The sequence below is a fragment of the Palaemon carinicauda genome, chromosome 1 (assembly GCF_036898095.1).
Source record: "Palaemon carinicauda isolate YSFRI2023 chromosome 1, ASM3689809v2, whole genome shotgun sequence".
Classification (NCBI taxonomy): domain Eukaryota; kingdom Metazoa; phylum Arthropoda; class Malacostraca; order Decapoda; family Palaemonidae; genus Palaemon; species Palaemon carinicauda.
This window is the reverse complement of record NC_090725.1, coordinates 3139872-3161551: the sequence shown is the minus strand read 5'-3', so window position 1 is coordinate 3161551 and position 21680 is coordinate 3139872. Positions and strand designations below refer to the sequence as shown.

Below are 21680 nucleotides of genomic sequence, written 5' to 3'. Positions count from 1 at the left end.
CAGGAATGGGTTCTTATTCCACCTCACGGTTTTACCTGTCCAGGTTTTATGGCATAATTTTGCAACACAGACCCCCATCTATATTCATTATCATTAAAATACCATTACACTTACACTTGGAAGTACAGTATCATCGGTTTTGATGGCCCTTAGCCATTTTCCGAGAAAATTATTGTTACCTTGTCTTTCCTTCACTAAAACTACAACTATTAACAAGGTAATAATTTCTACACATATAACGCTGCCTCACCCCAAGGCTGAGTAGTAATCCCATAGCTGTTTTCACTTTGGAAATCACCTCGGTCCCCACAACCAGGAACTACGCGAATACCTCCTTAATATGGCATCCCCCTGACGGAACATACCAGACCTATTTTTTCTGTGTATCAGGTTCACTCAAGTAGTATGTCATACATATTTTTAGGCAGCAATACTGTCACGGGACTGATCTCACTACATTAAGTACACATGAGAACATTCTTATTTATAAAGTCTATAATGTAACACATCAAAAAAAGAAATGAGGTCTGTTAAAAAAAAGAATTACCCACACATCAGCTCTTGGAAGGTCGTGCATGCAGCGATATGTGGTTACATCTTGATTGAAACTTTTGAAAACTACATCTGGAACCATGTGTATGTCTGCCTGTTGGTGTTCAGGCACTATGACACAAATAACACTGTATCACAGCCACGGTCAGGGAAGGCGATAAGATCAAAGGACTTTATGATCTCATTGGTTCTAAAGGATGCTTACTTCAAGATCCCTGTCCATTCATCCTCAAGGAAGTACCTCCGGTCTGTATTGCACACAAGGTATACCAATGAAGGGGTCCAATGGTCCACCATTCATAAATACATACAGTAACTTTCATGAGGTCCTCGGATTAAGACGGTCTCTTGTTCTGATGAATCACCATTATGCATGGGGTCTCATAAAATAAAGTACTTAAAAAGTCAGCATAACTCGGTTAGGTTCGTTAATACAATGAATTACTGTACTTGCTAACACGGAGAGCACCTAATACTGTCGTCTGGCCTCATGATAATGAGTTACACGTCTCTTTAGTATCAGTTCGTCATCTTAGCTTAAGATATGCATTCAAGATTACGGTGTCACTTTTTTTTTATATAAATTTGTGCCTTTTTACTTTTGCATCATGTCTGGAAGGCATAAGAAAGACAGCAGTGCATCCAAAATGAGGAAAGCCATTACAATGGAAATTAAAGTGAACATAGTGAAGCAAAACAAAAAAGGGGAGACCCTAACAAATATAAGTAGAGCGTTGGGCCTTAGTTGATCTACGGCTGCGATTATCAAGGATAAACATCACGTCCTTGAGCATGTAAAAGGATCTGCCCCAATGAGGTTAACCATTATTACGAAGCAACGCTGTGGTCTCATGATTTAGATGTTATCAGTGCTCAGGTTGGACAACCAGAATCAGTAACATATCCCTGTGATTCTTATAGTAAATTAGGAGAAGGCTAAGCATTTTTTTAATACCTTGAAAAGTCAAAAGGGGGAAGGGAGTGAAGTGAAGAGTTTGTGACCAGTAAGGGATGGTTTATAAGGTTTAAGGCTCGTGCAAATTTGCATAACCTTATGCTAATGATGATTATGAAGCAGCAAGCAAATTCCTAGATGCATTGGCTGAGATTTTTCAGGGAAGGTGGGTTTTGTCCTGAACAAGTCTCCAATGTGAATGAGACGGTTGTTTTGGAAGCGCAATCAGACCTACTGTACATCGCTAAGGAGGGGAAGATGGCACCAGGACACAAAGTTGTTTAGGAGAGACCGACTATTCCTTTTGGGGGTAATGCTTCTGGCGACTGCAAGCTAAAGTCTATGCCTGGGAATCAGGTTGAGAATCCCAGGGCTCTCAAGGGTTTGGAAGTCGGCTACTCTTTATCCGGACGTCTAATAGGAAGGCATGTTATTTGAGGACTAGTTTTTTAACTGCTTTGTTCCTGAAGTTGGACAGAATTGTGCTAATAAGGCCCAACCTTTCAAGATGGTGCTATTGTTGGACAATGTCCATGGTTCCCCTGCCAACTTAGCTGACTTCAATTCCAATGTCAAGAGTGTTTAATTACCTCATGACGGTACTTCCGTTACAGCTATGAACCAAGGGGTAAGTGCATCCTTCAAGGCAACTTAAAAAGACAAGGACATAACCCTCAAGATATCTTGGAAGTTCTACATCTGAGATGCCATCAAGAACATTGCCAAAGCTTGGGATGTGGTGAAGCAAACCAACATGAATGGTGTCGGGAAGAGGCTTTGCCCCCAGTTTGGACAATTTCTTTGGTTTTGAGGAGACATTTGAGGATGTTACTAAAAAGGTTGTTCACCTTACTAAGCTGCTGGATCTTGAGGTGGGTGCTGTCTGCATCTCATGGAGAGGAGTTGTCTGCTGTAGACATTGAGCTGATAGCCAGATGTTTGCAGAAGAGGAAGACACCCAATCCCAGAGGCCGAGAAATTTACAGCCAAGGCCTTAGCACAAGGTTTTGCCCTGCTAGAGGTAGCAGTGGCAAAGTTAAGGAACAGGATCCCAGCAAGGAAAGGTTTATGAAGGTGTCTAGGGGGTCATGGATGCTTTGAGGTGTAATAAGATCTTGGAAAAGAAGAGGATGCAATCCTGGCAGAAAAACCGGTGTTATATATTTTAAAAAGGTAGAAAGGCCTGCACCTGAATTTCAACCCTCTGCACCTTCTCCAACACCACCTTATCATCCCGAATCTCATCATGATTACCTAGCTTTTCTTTCAGCTTCTGTAGCATCTTCCATTTCCTACTCTCAATAAGCCTGTCTTTCCATAATCTGCAACACACCTCCCAGTGTGCAGACCAACCACAGGAGTGAAGGTAAGGAATTGTTATATAAACAGTATTACCTCTTGTCTACTTAGTACTGTATTAGTGGAGTAGGTACACTACTGTATAGGGTACAGTAATTTATGAATGGTAAGTTTATTATAAATATACAGTACGTTGTGTATATAAAATCATCTGCTAACACATCATAAGAACAGATTTCATTCATAAACCGGTCTGTTTTGTCATAAAAATCACAAATTTTTGGTAATTTGTATTTTTCCTAACATACTTACCGAGAAACACTTTCTTAGGAGTTCCTGGCATCTCCTCTCTAATGACCAGAGTTTTGTGTAGTTTACCCTACTCCCATTCTCTATAGTGACCTGCTAGCGGGAGAGAACGTGACCTGGGGGCAATGCCCGAGGTCGGCCGTGTGGCTTTGCGCTTGACCCAGCAGTAAGTTTTATGTAAGGAACAATACTCGAGGTCAGTGAGGCACTGCGGGGATGGTTGGGGGGGCCATAACTCGAAAGTGTTTCTCGGTAAGTATGTTAGGAAAAATACAAATTACCAAAAATTTGTGATTTGTTCCGACACAGACTTACCTCGAAACACTTTCTTAGGAGACTTACACTTTAGGAGGTGGAAGTGCCTCCTAGAGCTAGACCCCGATGGACAGTAGGATAAACTACACAAGGGACTCATTAAGTGTGTTATAACACTTACCCTTCCAAATATTCCTTATTGTGCTTGATGTATATAGGCGATTCTTGAGGCTTGTCTAATGAGCGATAGCTCTGAGGACGACTGATAGTACGAGAGAAAGGGGGAAAAAGGCGAAAGCGAAAAATAAGCCTACTTGTGTCTAGAACATTTGTGGTTCACTATCGAGCCCGGGCTTAATTCGTCAAACCAAATGGAAGGCTGAGATGACCGGCCCGATCGAAAGCCCATCCCAGGACTTCCTCGTACCGTCCTTGAGATAATGATCAGTGAAAAGTCGACTGGTTAGACCAAGTTCCTGCTCGAAGATCCTGAGCTACCGACATGTTCTTTTCAGATGCAAGGGAGGTGCCTAGACCCCTATCATCATGAGCCCTGGGTTCTCTTGGCACTGAAAACCCCTCATTTGAGGGAGCTTGCCTAATTCCTTGTCTGACCCAAAAGGAAACTGTATTCTTGGAGATGTTCTTTTTCGTTTGACCCCAGGAAACGACGAGGTTCTTAATAGACGGGCGGAGCTTCGCCGTTCTTTTAAGATACTTCCTAATCACCCTGACGGGGCACAATTTCAAACCTTCCTGGTTTCCTTCATTTAGGATTGCTGGGATAGTAAAGCTCTCAAACCTCGGAACCCAAACTGACGGATCCTGTGTCTTGGAACTTAAAGGTTATCTCCTTCCATCCTCTAGAGTCTAGAGTGCTCCACCTCATACGATAATCCTTGTAGCTCGCTCACCCTCTTAGCTGAGGCTAACGCTAACAAGAAGACTGCTTTGAATGTGAGATTCTTGTCTACGATGTCTCTTAAGGGTTCGAAAGGTGGTTTTCGGAGCATATCCAGAACCCTTGCCAGGTCCCAATTCGGGATTCTCGAGGCAGAAGGGGCCTGATTGCTCGAAAGCCTTGATGCGCATGGACATCTGTCTTGAAGAACCCAGAACTATGCCTTTCAGGAGAAAAACTTGACCAAGGGCAGCTCGAACTCCCTTAATCGCTGGGACTGTCATGGCCAACTTATCCCTGAGATGGACCAGGAAATCCACTGTAATGGGCACGGATGCTTCTAAGGGTTCTATCTTCTTGTCCTTGCCCACGTAACGCACATCGTCCACTTGGATTGGTAGACGGCCGTAGAGAATTTCCTCAGGTAAAGGGGCATCCTCCTAGCTGTCTTGCTTGAGTACCTTTGTCTTTTCAAGAGGCGCTGGATAACCTCCAGGCGCGAAGACGAAGGGCTTGTGGGTTTCGTGAAACCGCTGAAAATGTGGTTGTCTCCATAGGTCTGGTATGTTGGGAAGAGTGGCGAGACTCTTTAGGTCTGCGAACCACTCTCTCTCCGGCCAACAAAGGCGCTACCAAAGTCATCTTTAGGTTGGTTGCTGCCCTCACCCTGTTGAGGACTTGACTTATTAGGGAGAAGGGGGGAAAGTCGTACACGTCTAGGTCGTCCCATCTGTGTTGAGACACGTCCTCCAATGCCGCCTTCGGGTCTGGGACAGGTGAACAGATCCATTACCGGGGGCCCCCACATCTGAATGATGTCGCTTGCCACTTGTGGGTGCAGGGACCACTCCGACACTACTACTTGTCCCGTTCCGCTGAGGCCGTCTGCTGGGACGTTCTTCTTCCCCAGAATGAAGCTTGCTGTCAGGTTGATTTCCTCTTTTCCTTCCCAATCCAGGATCTGAAGGGCCGGATTGCACAACTCTTTTGATCTCAACCCTCCCTCTGAAACAGCGGACTCGGACTGGGAGAAGAAGGTGGCAGCTGATGACGCCCTTCTGTCTGAGAAGCCCTGGCAAAGGATGTCCAGGGTTTCCCGTCTTGCATGCCCCGTTTGGTCTACTTTCCAACGTGTGGTAATTACTTTGTGCCTTAAGTCCCTGCAGGAGTTTCGCCGCTCTATAGCCTGTGCTGGAATCGCTATTGCGGGTTATAACTCTGTCTATGTGGGTTCTTCCAATTCCCACGTTCCTGGCCTCAGGAAGGGAAAGTGAGGACTTCTTCTGGGCGGTGTAGGCTAGAAACTTGTTCAAGCCCGAGGTCCACGCCTCCACCTCCTGTGGGACGGGTTCCACCAGGCTATTGTAGCCTTTAATCAAGGCGAGTACCCTCCTATACGCGGAGTCCTCCATCGCCGACGTCATCTCACCAACCACTTCCTCTGTCCTACGCTGGGGGGAGGCATGGTCACGGGCCCTTCGTATCTTCTTAACGTATGCAACCACGGTTGCATTGTCCGACATCGGGGCCACTGAATTCCCTTTCAAGTCTTCCGTGAAATGTTTGCAGGTTTCCTGGACCGCTCTCATCTCTAGGACATTGCTGTGTAGGGACTTCTCCCTTTCTGTCCAAGTCCCCTTCGCTGTCTTTTCCCCGGAGGTGCGTTCCCCCTCCTTCTTTCTACCCATCCATAAACTGGCGGATTTCGGAGGTTGGGAGGACAGCGGCATCCCTTTTAGAGTATGTGACCGATCCTGCCACCACTCTACGGCTTGTCTGGTTTCTTGCCGGACTGGCACCACTTTGTCTGGGGAACTTCTCTGGTTCCAATTCTCCTTTAAGTTCCATTGAACCCTCCTTAGGATCTGTCTCCCGTGTGGAACTAGCTTCTCTAAGGACACCAGATGTCCTACCAACCTCTGCCCATCCTTCATTCTTCTGGGATGTCCTCGAAGGAAGGGAAGGAGAACTTGGTCCAGGTTGTCCAGCCTGTCTATGGATGGGAAAGGCCTTGACCTGTAACGAATCCAGGGTTATTCCCAAGTAAGACATTCTGTTGGTTTGGGTCAACTGAGATTTAGCCGGTCTTCCGGGGCACCTTGTCCTATCCCTACTAGGACGTCCTTCTAAAGCATAATACTTGCTTTGTGATTTCAGGCACTGTAGCAGTTTGGCTGAACTGTGACCTTTGGAGGTGTCCCTAAGCGGGTGAACACCTTATCAATATGGGTACGCCCAACTTTACGTCTCTCTCCTCGGAAGGAGCCAAAGATGACTTCTTCTAGACAGGCTCCTCCATAATCCTGTTAAGGCCAGAGCACCAGTCAACTACTTCTTGAGGTAGTGGCTGCTCAATTTTGTGTCCCCTTATCAAGGAGATCACCCTCTAAGATTCGCGTCCGTACCCAAGTCCTCCGTCCGGCGATGGGGTGTAGATTCATCACGGGCACTTCCGCTCTGACGGAACCTGCGGCTAAGACCTTCCGGAGAGACGGGCACCTCTGTCACTTAACGAGCCTTTGATAAAGGGACAGGCTCCTCCGTGGAGGGGTGCCACGGAGGGATCTGAGCACGTGTAGAGTCAGCACGGGTCCCTCCGCTCTGACGAGTCTCGCGGTTAAGCCCTTCCAGGCGAGACGGGTGCCTCCGTCATTTCGAGCCTTCGAGGAGAGGACGGGCTCCTCCGTGAAGGTGTTCGACGACTCCTTCCGCGGGCTGACTCGTCGACGTCGAGGCTACCCCCGGAGAGCCTCCTACAGAGCTCGTGATTGTAGACAGGACTTACACTGGACGGGAATTGCCGTGGCATCCAGAACCTCCGTCCTATAGGCGGAGTCCTCCGTTATGACGGGCATAGTCATAGTGGCGAGGGCCTCCGTCCTGTAGGCGGGGTCCCCTGTTATGACGGGCATCGCCGTGGTGGCGAGGGCCTCCGTCCTAAAGGCGGAGTCCTCCGCTAGGATGGGTCTTGCCGTGGCGACGAGGGCCTCCGCCCTGGAAGTGGAGTCCTCCGTTGGCATGCCCTCATTGCCGTAGACCAGGTACTCCGTCCGGGGTTGATGAGCTGTGGCGACGGGCGCCTCCGCCCTAGGTTGTGGACTGAGGATGGGCACTGCCGTGGAGGCGAGAACCTCCGTCCTTCTTGTTTCACTTCGAGGGGGAAGAGGCTTCTGTGGGCTTGCCCGACGGAGGAAGCCGCCCCTGTCGACTGCTCGTATGAGCTGGCTCGACGAGGCTGCCCGTCCGAAACAGCGATTCCCTACACTAGCCGGGTAGAGTAGTCTATTCGCGGCCTTACGCCTATCCGACGGGGACCTTGACGGGACCCTCGGCTCATTCTACCCTCTTCGCCCGACGTTTCCTTCCTCCTCGAGGTCCTGGACGACGGGACGGGCTCTTCCGTGAAATAGTTCGACGGAGGTGCCCGTCCCCGTCTATCATCTCGATGGGGAGACCTGTCGAGGCTGCCCCTCCTAGGAGACGGCTCCCTCCGCTGAGCGGATGGAGTGGCTCTAGGACGGGACTTAGGCCTACAAGACGAGGTCCTCTGCTCATCGGCCGACTCTCTGGCGAGGCTCTTGGCTTGTATGGAGGGTAACGGGGACTTCTCCTGTCCCAAGATCCTGTGGGAGACCGCAAGGGGAGTTCCTCCACACAGACCGATCTCTCTTCCTCCTGTGTCGTCTCCGACGTTCCTCGCCCCGATGAGTCTGACTTGCCTTCATACTGCGACCTCATACCGGACTGTGGCTTCGCCGTAATCCTGACGTAGATGGCAGAAGAAAACTCTCTGGAACTGATGGCTTTGCCGGTAACCACGCCGTTGAACGAGCCATGAAGGGGAAGGACTAGCATAGGCCCTCCTCCAGGGCCAGTGGGGACCTCAACGGCGTCCTTGGTACATCCCAATCCAGCGGATCCTTCCGTAGCAGACGCGCCTGAGGCCTCTACCCATGAATCTGGTATTAAAAAATGGAACATTATTAGGCCACATGGGGTCCTCCGCCGAGATGCAGTCCCTACGAGAGTCGCGTCCCTCGGACCCCCACACACTCACTTGCAGGTGCCTGATCTGCCCTGGACAAAGAAGACTCCCCCACAACATCACTCCCTTGGGAAAGAGGCACCAACTTCTTACACTTCAAGGACTTACCTCGTCCCCTACTCTGGGTAGGGGAAGAAGAATGCACTCTACCTGACCCCTCTCCTGCCGACGTCGCAGGGGAAGACAAGCTAGTTTCCCTAGGAAACCTCTTCGAAACCGTCTTCTTCTTCGTGCCGCATTTCACCCATTGGACCTCGCTCCAATCGGCACATTCGGGACACGTGTCTGACAGCGAACAGGCTTTGACAAGAAAGCCCTACACGATTTCCCGGCTCTAGGCCCAGGACAACGGCGATCGTGCTCCATAGCACAACACAGATCGCTAGACCCAAGTATAATGCAAAGGGAAAGCACTAAAACGCCAGTAAAAGCACAAAGGAACGATCATAAAAGAACACAGTTAAGGCACTAATCACTCGTGAAGGAATCAAAACCATGTGGTAACCACATGGTAACGAACACAAAGGGGTTCGCACAGAGAAATGAGGAGCGACGTGTGAACACGACGCGACCAGAAAACTTACTGCTGGGTCAAGCGCAAAGCCACACGGCCGACCTCGGGCATTGCCCCCAGGTCACGTTCTCTCCCGCTAGCAGGTCACTATAGAGAATGGGAGTAGGGTAATCTACACAAACTGGTCGTTTGAGAGGAGCTACCAGTAGACTCCTAAGAAAGTGTTTCGAGGTAAGTCTCTGTGTCGGAATAATGTAATTTTCTTAGAGAAAAGCAACCCCAAAATGAATGCACAAGGTCCAAATAGTAGTCTTTAAAGTTAAGACTAAATTTACTATCTCTTTCCTTCATGACTCGCCTCCTTCAGTACTGTATATGAGTCAGCAATATGAACATCAGATGAGGTTCATTAAAATAAATAGTATTTTTAAGATTATTAAATTCATTACCTTTTACATTTACTTGACATTCATACAACATGCCTCCTGACTAATGATGTCAAGAGGATATGATATTTGTTTCGACTTTAAGACTGAAGGTGTGTCTACTCACTGGTTTGTCACTAGATGTTGCCTTGGTAGGCAAGAAGCATGGCCTCTTGATGAGAAGAAAACGGATATTTTTGTTTTTGGAGGTGGCACGGATGAAAGGCAAGCTTCAAGAACAAAGCAATACAGTACCAACATCATGAGATAAAGATACACTTTTCTTTTAAATTTCAATTTTTCATTGCCCTGTCCAACCTCTTACTATTATTATTTAACAGAGCAACTGATGGGTTTTCCTCCTCGGTTGCATCTTCACACTTATACTCTCCATGGCCTAAATTCCACAATCTAATCATTTACACACATTTTCTTTGAACGACTTGAGGGTCCTGGAAGTACTAGTTTCATGGGAACACTTCTTTATCTTCCAATGGTAGAAAAAAGTTAGCCTGGCAACATCGTACTGCGATTGAAACCTAAATATTATCGAGTTAGTCTGATAGTTTGATTATAAAATGTATAGTTATTGGACACCTTATTTGTTCTGTGTTGTGCTGTTCCTGAATAATGTTTTTTTCTTTCAGAATTTCACAATTTGGATGGTGATATTCTTATGAAAGCTCTCAGGGCTTTGGAAGTTTCAGGCAAAGCAGAATTAATGGATTTTGGAGATAACCAAGGCATTAAATTCTTGTAATTCAAGAATTTATTTATAGTATTTTTAACCTACAAATTTTACACATCTGGTAAAAACATGGATACATTATGTAAAACCAAGATCACAACTAAGCAGGCAAACTGTAACTTGAAAGTAAGTTAAACATGTACAATTTTTCACGATTAAACTTTATACGCTGATAACTGATTTCATTGTCACTTTCTGAAGTGCTGAAGAATAATGAAAACAATTAAAACCCAGCCCTTCTTCTGTTAATAAATTCACAACCCAAAATTTTGTTGTAATAATTTTCATAGTGCAGAATTATATAATAAACCCCTGAACAGGTTACCTATATATTCTAGGCTCAGCCATATAGGGGAGATGAATTAAACAATATGAATTAGGAAAAAAATTTACTTTCAATATGAAGAAAAAGATACTTTAGTGAGGTTTTATGGCAGTGTTAAATGGTGACAAAGTAAATTTAATTAAAAATTATAAAAAATATTCCAATGATTTATGTATATGTATATGAAATAATTGCAAATGAATATATATTTTATATTTAAAATATCACAAATGAAAATCAGTTGGTCAAAACTTAACTACAATAGACTAAAAAATTTTCATTTATTACTAATCGTATAAAAGAATTATACATACAAATATATGTATAAAAAAAAAAACTGTTAGAAATACACAAGACCATTAAAACTTATACAGTACATGATTAAGCAAAATACAAAGCAATTCCATTAAAATAAGTCATACATTTTTTCATGTTAACTGGGAAATGATACCAAACAATCTTGCAAATTTTCAGTATAAAAAATTGGATAAGCAGCTCGTTTCAAAAAGAAGACACATTGTTAATAAAATTTTAAAATGCACGTAAATAACAATCAAGCAACATTCATTATATTTTCTTTGTCATTTTTTACACTTTGTGATGTATGTTCAGTAATATCTGTAAGCCGACGTTTGCACAAACTTGGATCTGGGGTCGAGTCCATATTCTCCTGTAAAGAAAATTTTTTTCATATTATTGTTTACCTGAATGTAAAGCTTTTACATAATATCTCATCAATCAGTAAGGTTGACTCCATATTCTCCTGAGAACAATTTTTTTTTTTTTTTTTATTTGTTCCTCAAATACATAGCTCTTTCACATAATGCCTAAACAACCAGTGTGGCTGACTCCATATTGTCATGTGAACATGAAATTTTTTTATAGTTTGTTTGTTCTTTACATAATGCCTCGGTAACCAGTTTGTAGATACCGGCTACAAACTATTTGAAATGAGTAAAAAATTAATGCAATGCAAGGCCTTCCCATAGGACTGTACCTTGAATTTTGTAACTTGAGCTTGAGATAACTAACCATTTTGTAACTTGAGCTTCAGAGTACAGAAAAATAAAAAAAAACTTTCAAGCATCTTTTGGTAGAAAATGCAAATATTATTTGGCATATTCTTAATAAATTACCATCTATTCAGTGCACCATCTGAAAAATGCAGTTTCTTTTCATGAACGTGTTTTGCTTATAGCTAAGTATATTCTGGTTTCAAGGCAAAAGCCACATTTGAACTTACTTATTTTTCTTTTTTTTATCAACCACCCAGCTTAATATTCTATGCACTGTCCTCTGTAGAAAGGCACAATTAGATACAAAGTATCACATTTCCATTACTAATGATTTTAAACTGCACTCATTTAAGAGCCAATTCCTTTGAATCTTGGAATATCAAATCAGTTTTACTTGTGTAAGGTCATTATGATTACTTAATGAATGATAGATATCCCTGAATTTAGAGAGAGAAGTGGGTGACCAGTCCTGTCAAGTTATATTTCTGCCTTATAGCAAATATGTTTGTTCATCGAAGGACAAAGAAGTACCAACACCTTCCTCTTGACTGCAACATTACTATCCTACTGAGCTAAGAAATAGAATATTTCATATATATAAAAGATTGTGACTTGAAACTCCTATTCTACCAGATATGTATCATTGGCTTCTTTCTCTTTGTCACTTAATGCTGAGAAACTGCAATCAGATTTCTTTGGGTCTACAACCCAAAGGGCCTTTTTTTATTATTTTTATCTGCCTTCAAATCATGGTTACATATAACATCAATTTACTTCCAGCTTAAAATGATCCCATCTGAATATTGTCAGTTACAATGTTGTTTCTTTATTGTAATTCTTTCCAGCATTCAAAACTGTCAATGACTACTGTATGAGTCATTGATAGTCGACAAGTTTTAGGGTGGGGGTACTAATGGCTTAATTCACTCTATTTTGTCATGTTTAAAGTATCAAGGTTGTGTATTCATGATGTTAGCAGTGCTCTTGATCTAGTAAAAAAAATTTCAATCACATGCATATACCAAAGCACTTTCCCCCAATTTTGGGGGGGGTAGCCAACAGAAAACAAATTAAAAAAAGGGGAATTTCCTCTCTACGTTCCTCCCAGCCTGACAAAGGACTCGACTGAGTTCGGCTGGTACTGCTAGGGTGCTACCCTCCCCCGTTATCCACCACAGATGAAGCTTCATAATGACGAATCCCCTACTACTGCTACCTCCGCGGTCATCCAAGGCGACCGGAGGAAGCAGCAGGGCCTACCAGAACTGCGTCACAATCGCTCGCCATTCATTCCTATTTCTAGCACGCTCTCTTGCCTCTCTCACATCTATCCTCCTATCACATAGAGCTTTCCCCACTTCATCCATCCACCCAAACCTTGGCCTTCTCTTGTACTTCTCCCATCAACTCTTGCATTCATCACCTTCTTTAGCAGACAGCCATTCTCTATTCTCTCAACATGGCCAAACCACCTAAACACATTCATATCCACTCTAGCTGCTAACTCATTTCTTACACCCGTTCTCACCCTTACTACTTCGTTCCTAACCCTATCTACTCGAGATACACTAGCCGTACTCCTTAGACACTTCATCTGAAACACATTAAATTTCTGTCTCTCCGTCTCTTTCATTCCCCACAACTTCATCCATATATCACAGTAGGTACAATCACTTTCTCATAAAGAAATCTCTTTACATTCAAGCCCAACCCTCAACTTTTTACCACTCCCTTTACTACCCCTAACACTTTGCATCCTTCATTCACTCTGTGACGTACATCTGCTTCCAATCCACCATTTGTTGCAAAAACAGACCCTATGTACTTATGTAACTCTCCATTCAACATGACATTCACCCTCACACCACCTTCCCTTTCCATACATCTTATAACCTTACTCTTACCCAGATTAACTCTCAACTTCCTTCTCTCACACACCGTTCCAAATTCTGTCGCTAATCGGCCAAGCTTCTCTTCCGCGTCTGCAACCAGTTCAATATCATCAGCAAACAACAACTAATTTACTTCCCATTCATGATCATTCTTGTCTACCAGTTTCAATCCTCGTCCAAGCACTCGAGCATTCACCTCTCTCACCACTCCATCAACATACAAGTTTAATAACCATGGCAACATCATACATCCCTGTCTCAGCCTCACTCTCACCGGAATCCAATCGCTCACTTCATTTCCTATCCTATCACACGCTTTACTACCTTTGTAGAAACTTTTCACTGCTTGCAACAACCTTCCACCAATTCCATATAACCTCATCACATTCCACATTGCTTCCCTATCAACTTTTGCCAAATATTTCTCTCATATCTGCCTAACTGTAAAAATCTGATTCATACATCCCTTACCTAAAAACCACCCTGTACTTCTAAGATTGCACTCTCTGTTTTATCCTTAATTCTATTAATCAGTACTCACCATACACTTTTCCAACTACTCAACAAAATAATACCCCTTGAATTACAACACTCATGCACATCTCCCTTACCCTTATATAGTGGTACAATACATGCACAAACCCAATCTACTGGTCCCATTGATAACACAACACACATATTAAACAATCTCACCAACCATTCAAGTACAGTCACACCCACTTCCTTCAACATCTCAGCTCTCACACCATCCATACCAGATGCTTTTCCTACTCTCATTTCATCTAGTGCTCTCCTCACTCTCTTCTCTCATTCTCATCTCCCATCATCGGCGCCTCTACACCTGCAACAGCAATTATATCTGCCTCCCTATTATCCTCAACCTTCAAAATATTCCGCCCACCTTTTTCTTTCCTCCTCTCCTTTTAAAAACCTTCCATTTCCATCTTTCACTGTCTCTTCAATTCTCGAACCAGCCTTCCTTACTCTCTTCACTTCTTTTCAAAACTTCTTTTTATTCTCTTCATATGAATGACCCAATTTCTTACCCCACCTCAGGTCACCCGCCCTCTTTGCCTCAGTTACCTTGCGCTTTACTTCCACATTTTTCTCTATATCTTTCATACTTCTCTACTCTACTACTCTGCAGCCATTCTTCAAATTCCCTCTTTTTCTCTTCCACTTTTACCTTCACTCCTTCATTCCATCATTTACTGCCATTTCTCATGCTGCCTCTAACAAACTTCTTACCACACACATCACTTGCAATCCCAACAAAATTTTCTTTTACTAACTTCCACTCCTCCTCCTTATTACCAGTTTCTCTTACTTTTACTCTGTCATATGCCATTTTCAACCTTTCATGATATTCACTTTTTACCCCCGGTTTTATTAGCTCTTCAACCCTCACTAGCTCCCTTTTACAGCCCCCACTCTTTTGCTACAACTAATTTTCCTTCCACCAAAACATGATCAGACATACCTTTAGCCATACCCCTAAACACATACACGTATTTCAATCTTCCAAGCAACCTTCTTGTTATCAATACATAATCCATTAATGCCCTTTCTACCCTTCTTCCATTTGCAACTCTTACCCATGTATACTTGTTTTTACCTTTCTTTTTGAAAAAGCTAGAACTTATCACCATCTCTTGCTCAACACACATATCTACCAGTCTCTCACCACTCTCATTTTCACCTGGTATGCCATACTTCCCAATGACACCTACATCTCCAGCGCCCACTCTAGCATTTAAGTCGCCCATGGCAACTACATAATTCCTTCTACCCACCTAGTTAATTCATTCCAGAACTCATTCCACTCTAAACTTTTCTCACAACCTGGCCCATACACACTAACAAAAACCCAAACATTCCCCACCCATCCTAACCCTTACCCACATTAACCTAGATGATATCTCCTTCCATTCCACTACTATACCTGTCATCCATTCCCTCAGCAATAAAGCCACACCTTGCTCTTCCCCTTTCAATCCCAGACACTCTACCAGTCATTTCACCAAACATCACTTCACCCTTCCCTTTTATCTTTGTCTCACACAAACCTAATGTATCCATCCTCATATTCCTAACCATACTTCCAATCTCATATCTTTTACTCTCTATCGTATTACATCCACGCACATTCAGATCCCAAATATAGAGTGCAGGGAGCAGTCACTCTCCCCCCAGCTCCACCTCTTTGATGTCTAACAGGAGTATACTTGCCTGATATACATATTGCTCTGTTTATAGATTTTTACCACTAAAAAAAATGGCTATAATTGAATTGTATGGAAACTATGATATCTTATAACATATTGCTGCTGAGGTAATATTCATTACGAAGATAATTTTACAGTAACAAGTTAAAGAGAAATTATATAAATGACAAACCTTATTTGTATGTGTGCAAAATTGCATTAGAGTAGCATAAATGAACTCTATAAATACTAAGATATCCTGTAACATATTGGTGCTCATGTAATATCCATCATGAAGATATTTAAAATAAGTTAAGAAGTTATATAAACGATACGCCTTGTTATTCACGTGCATATTATTTCTCGATACGGTAGCGGGACCTTGAGATCAGCTGATTGCAACAAAAAAAAAAAAAAAAAAAAATATCAGCAATTGATTGTTAAAATGCTTTAATAGAACATATGATATCCTATGAAACAAGAAAAGGAAATAATGATATACAGTAAGCAAATATTGATAAAATATGACAAATGATCACCGAATCATGACGCAGCATAATAAATCTACGGAAACTTAACTCTTCAAGTTCGACATACGTCCAAATCGACTTTTGACATGTATTTTTGTCCCTATCTATATCATAAGTCAACGACTACCTGTAGATGGGACTTATAAGCTCTCTTTCTCCTATCTAAGAATTACTGGAAACGAAAATCTGTCACTTTAAATCCTTACTAATTCTACTAAATTAACTCTAAAAATACCATAGGGTCCAAAAAGCATGCCAGCTGCAAATCATAACAATTTTTTACGGGAATGGTAATATTTTCCCTATACAGTATTGCTACATATAAAAAAATTATATATACATAAATACCTGAGCTTCTTTTAATGGTGATGGGTTGACTCTCTTCTGCGGGGTTGCAATGAAGTAACATTTTCTACACGTAGCAATGTATTTCTCACTACCGCCAATGACCTCCACCTGTAAAGAGTAGACCATACTGTAGTACAATCCTTACAGAAGTTCTCAAATTAAAACAAATTATTTCAATACGTATCAGCAATTCATGTGCTATATTTATTCTATACTAAAAAGCTTCAGCCAAATAAAACAAAAATTAGGCTTTCAATGTTCAACAAAAGAAAAAACCTGCACGTATAGAGCCCCAAACCAGAGGAGCCTTAAATGAAGATCCCTAGCCTTCTTCATAATTCCCCAGAACTAAAAGTAAGCTTTTATTTAAGCATTGAACTTTAATAATGATCATAAAACATATTTTATTAACTCAAACTAATTTGTATGCACAGTGCAACAATTGCTAACTAATCAGGAAGAGAGATTTTAAACAACTAAAATAAGTCTAAAACTAACAACAAAAATTTGTCCGAGAAATAGTATCAACAGCAATTACTTAATCTACATCTCCAACATTGCTTTTCTTAATTAAAAAAAAAAAAAACACAAACTGATAAAGCCTCGGAAGCCCCTCTGATACGGTATAGTATTATCAAAACAGATCAGATAATACAAAACTAAATTCAAACCCTGAAGGTCTGCACTTTTTCCTAAAACACAAAAATAACAACTATTTTAGATTCTGTAAAGGAAAGTATTTCAAAAACACTTATTTCTCAAAAAGAGCATTACTTAGGTAAATCAGCTTGCAAACTTTGCATTTAAAGATTTTTGTTTATCAGGAGTAATGATGTGCTCAGGGCAGGATATGAAATAGAAATCTATAACAAAACTAGGTAATTAACCCTTTTACCCCCAGGCTCTTTGGAAATTTCCAACCCTTAACCCCCAAGGGGTTATTTTTTCCCCTGCACATTTTGCAGTATATTTTTTTAAATTGCTCTAACAGCCTTAATTTTTGTCATAGAGAGGTCAGGTTGGTCTCATTCTCTAGGAAAATGCCTGAATTTTCTCAAAAATATGAAAAAAAAAAAAATTATAGCTTTTTTTTTTTTGCAAGGACGTACCGGTACGTCCATGTGGGTAAAGGGACGAGTTTTGTGAAACGTACCAGTACGTCCTTTGGGGGTAAAAGGGTTAATTAGTCTTAAACAAGTCAAAATGTCTTTAAGGTATGGAAGGCTTAAAGACTAAACAAGAGCAATTAATTACCAGCCTTTCTTTGTAATTGAGATAACAAGAAACTATTTTATTCACAACAAAAAGGGAGAACTGAGGTGGTATGCATAGTCTAAGAAGTAGCTGTCTCTGAATACTCAAAAGACAAGACAGCATCAGAACTTATCTTATCCCTTTAAGGCACTAACCCCTCCCAAATGATTTTACACTTAAACACTAGGCCCTTTTTTTGAGTGAGTCAACAATATGAAGGATGGTTCATAGAAATAAACAGAATTTTAATAATAAAATCATTCCTATACTCAACTTATACTCATATCCATTGCCCCCACTGACTTGTGATGTCAAGGAATAGAGGAAGTTAGCAAACTGAAGAATGGGTAACTCCTAGCATACTACTTCTGTTAACTGCTAGATTGTCTCATTACTTTACAGAGGCTCGTTATATTTTGGAAGGAAATAAAATGGGGAAAATTGTTTTATAAATTTTGGAGGTAAACGTCGATAAAACTAGTTTCTAGAGAAGAAACAACATGAACATCAAGTGAGTAAAGAAAAGAAAAAATATTAAAATTCTGTTTTTCATGATATGATTATGCTGTGAGAAGCACAAGTGGCAGATAACTAAATTTTCCAAAAGCATAAAAATTGCCCAGAAAATAAAGACAAAATTATTTTACGTTAGCTGCGTCTTACTTATGCATGGGTAGCCATCACAGGGATAAGTAGGCTGATAGGGCCAGGCCTGTACTTGATACATACTTGGTATTGTGATCAAAGAAGAAATCGTTCTTCCCTGAAGAAATATGCAGTCCAGATTTGAATACTTGGCTTATGATGACCAATGTGTTTGGTATTCCTTCCATCATCTTCCCAACCAAGGGAAGAAGTATAACTATTTATAGATCTAATCTAACAAGGGTACTAGAAAAGCATAATTTACCAGCATCAATATGAGGTCCCGCATGTTTCATCCCTAATAAAGGGAAGGTAAGAAGCAGAAGAGCCTGTCATTCTACTGTTATCCTTGACCCGTGTTTACAGATTACCATAGACAAGATGCTTGCTGTCCTATAGGAATTGGACTTCAGCAGCACCCTAAGGACCAAAAACAAAAGTGATTGAAGGTTGTTTGTAAGTTTCCAAATTCCTCCCCAGAATACCTGGCCAACTAAAAGGTTCTTCTTGAAGGCTAAGGCAGAACATTTACCCCTGACTTTGTAAACTGTAGCTCGAGCTGGTGCCTCAACACACTCAGCTGTCAAGAAATATAGTCTATAAATCGTCTCACGAAGCAAGAAAAAGACCATGTTCTTTGACACCTTTCTAGGTTCTGGCAGTGCTAAGAAAGAGATGCTTATGTGTGTGTGTGTGTGTGTGTGTGTGTGTGTGTGTGTGTGTGTCATCAGCTGTTTCTGTGTTGTGATGATCCAAAACTTTAGAGTGTTATTGTAATAAATAGTCTTTTTGTATGTAAAGCAATTCCATATCCTAAATAAAATTTATTTATCGCTTTACTGTATACTGTACTTTAGCAAGCAGTACATTACAGTACTAATTTATAAACATACTTCAGTATTGTACATTATGACATCAAAAATGGATTGCATCAGAATTGGTTTAAAAACCTTAAGGTACAGTCTACACAAACGTAGTTCATATGTATGGCCATTTGTACATTAATCTTTTGATAATGACATACTTGACAGTACTGTATCATATAGAGTACTGTAAGCTTACATAGTAAGTCAAACATCACTTGTAATATGATATTGATTTTATATCAATATTTTATTACTTCTGAAAGTCGCAGGCATTTGAGTTACGTTACGCAAACTCTATGCCAAAATTTACCCCTAGGGATACTTGTATGATAACGATTTACGAACAGCATCTCAGTCCTTATTGTGTTCGTTGGTTGAGGACTGTGTAGTTGTATCCCAATATCATATGCGTGTTCCCTAAACAGCTTGCTATTTGAGAAGCTCTGACAGACAAATTATTATGTCAATTCAAGGACTTCACCAACCATTTTTCTGGGTATGCTTGACAACAGATTTTGTCCAGTAAATCAAGGGCTAAGTGTACAGTATAATATAATAAATCTGAATACTGTAAATACAAGTAGGTGACAAGACACAACCCATCAGTAACAATTAATCATAAATTTCACGAGTAATAAACATGAGGAGAATTAAATGAAGTCAGAGTTAACAATAGGAAAAAGTGTAGCTATTGTATGAAAAACAATGTAAAATGAGTTATAAAGTATTACCTAAACAACAAAATCAAATAAACTATAAATGCTAATCATGACTGATGGATTTGTCAACAACTATGAGATTAGAACAATTAACCCGATACAGAACAGTAGTCTCTTTAAACAGAACTTTTATTTATACATGTATCAAGTGATTAACTCCTAATACAGAATCCAATATAAAAATTACAATCAGAAAACTAATTTATGGTAAAAGAAGTAAGAATGTAATAATTACCATATATTTCCACATATAATTTGACTAGGTAAAAAATTACGGAAATTTTTTAAATTCATTTATTGCATATCTGTATTATAAAACAACCGACTTCTAAATTTTGCAACAGGTATCTTATCAAATATTGGTTATGTAGAGATCATGTTACAACAAATGATGTTTTACTTACTTGTAACCTTAGAAATTTAAAATAACCAAATAACAAAGCCAATTCTACATCATGTTTTTACTACAACCACTGCTTTGTTTACATTTCATTACCAATCACAATGAACAAATGAATGCATTTACACATCCAAGTGATTACTAATAATACCAATACCTTTTAGTAAACTGTACGAAAACTGTGTTAGCCTATAACATATTGGTACTTCTACAATTTTTATTGCAAGATGTTTTGAATAAGTTTGGAAATTATGTTCAGATTAATTTATTTTTATTTATTTGTGCACATATCCTCAATAGTGATAGCTTGAAATCAATTTTAGGGATGAAATTCAAAAATTAAGGTTTAAACTGGAAATATAAAGTACGAAAGAAGTCGATAAACTAGAATAAGCCATTTTTTTTAAATAGCTATAGTAACCCATAAAACTACGAGATACCTTTTCTAGCCACTACTTTATTATAATGATTTTTGCTAGACTACCTTTTCAGATGTTATACACTTAGTAAATAAATATAACTCTAGTGTACAGCACTCTACAGTGCAATAAAGTTTAGGCTACAAATATATGGGACTACTGATAGCTGTGGGAAGTTTTCAATGTTCAAATAGGCTTACACATAAGGACTTTAGTACTTATTAAAAGACTAGAGCTGAAGCATTAGTCAAGTTGAAAGATTACCCTATTATTATCATTATTAATAGCCAATTAACCTGCAACCCTCAGAAAACCAGAATGCTACAAGCACAAGGACTCCAACAAAAAGCAGCTCAGTAAGGAAAGGAAATTAAATTATAAACTATGCATATAGGTAAAGAATAAAAATGTCAAATATTTTAAGATCGGTAAAGTCAAAATAGATCGGTCATATAAACTACGTCAACATATACAAGACAAAAGTAATAATAAAAAAATTTATCTTAAGTTCCAAGAGTTCAAATGCTACATTAGGAATGCCATTCCACAACCTGGTCACAACTAGAATAAAATTTCTACAATTCTGTGTAGTATTGATCCTTATGATGGAGAAGACATGACTTAGAATTAACTGCATCCTTTGTACTAAATAAAGAATGGTACAGTCTGGGAAGACCTGAATACAATGGACGGTCTGAATTAAGAAAAAATCTTTTGCAACATATATGATGAACTAACAAGATCTATTACGTTTTTTTTATTATTATTAATAGCCAAGCTACAACCCTACTTGGAAAAGCATAGTGCTATAACCCCAAGGGCTCCGACAGGGAAAAATATACCCATGAGGAAAGGAAACAAAGAAATAAACTACAATAGAAGTAATAACAATCAAAATAAAATTTTAAGGTTATTAACAATATGAAATTAGATCAATCATATATAATCTATAAAAACTTCATATAAACAAGAGGAAAAGAAACATGATAGAATAGCATGCTCGAGTGTACCCTCAAATAATTAGGAAGTCGGCAACTGTAGACCAGACAGGAGAAAAAT

The 21680-nt window shown here is 40.5% G+C and overlaps 2 protein-coding genes across 2 annotated transcripts in view; one reads left to right on the top strand and one right to left on the bottom strand.

The window, feature by feature from the left end:
• Positions 1-10179, top strand: part of Vps25 (vacuolar protein sorting 25) — a 90341-nt gene extending 80162 nt beyond the window's left edge. The window contains exon 5 of the mRNA XM_068379570.1: positions 9903-10179. Within this exon, the coding sequence (XP_068235671.1) occupies positions 9903-10015 (113 nt within the window). The 3' untranslated portion in view covers positions 10016-10179. The remainder of the gene's footprint in view (positions 1-9902) is intronic.
• Positions 10180-10881: 702 nt separating this feature from the next.
• The window catches only part of LOC137646119 (thymidine kinase, cytosolic-like), a 46886-nt gene continuing 36087 nt past the window's right edge, over positions 10882-21680 (bottom strand). The window contains exons 5-6 of the mRNA XM_068379326.1: positions 16319-16426; positions 10882-10998 (exon numbers count right to left, since the gene is read on the bottom strand). Of these exons, the coding sequence (XP_068235427.1) occupies positions 10882-10998; positions 16319-16426 (225 nt within the window). The remainder of the gene's footprint in view (positions 10999-16318; positions 16427-21680) is intronic.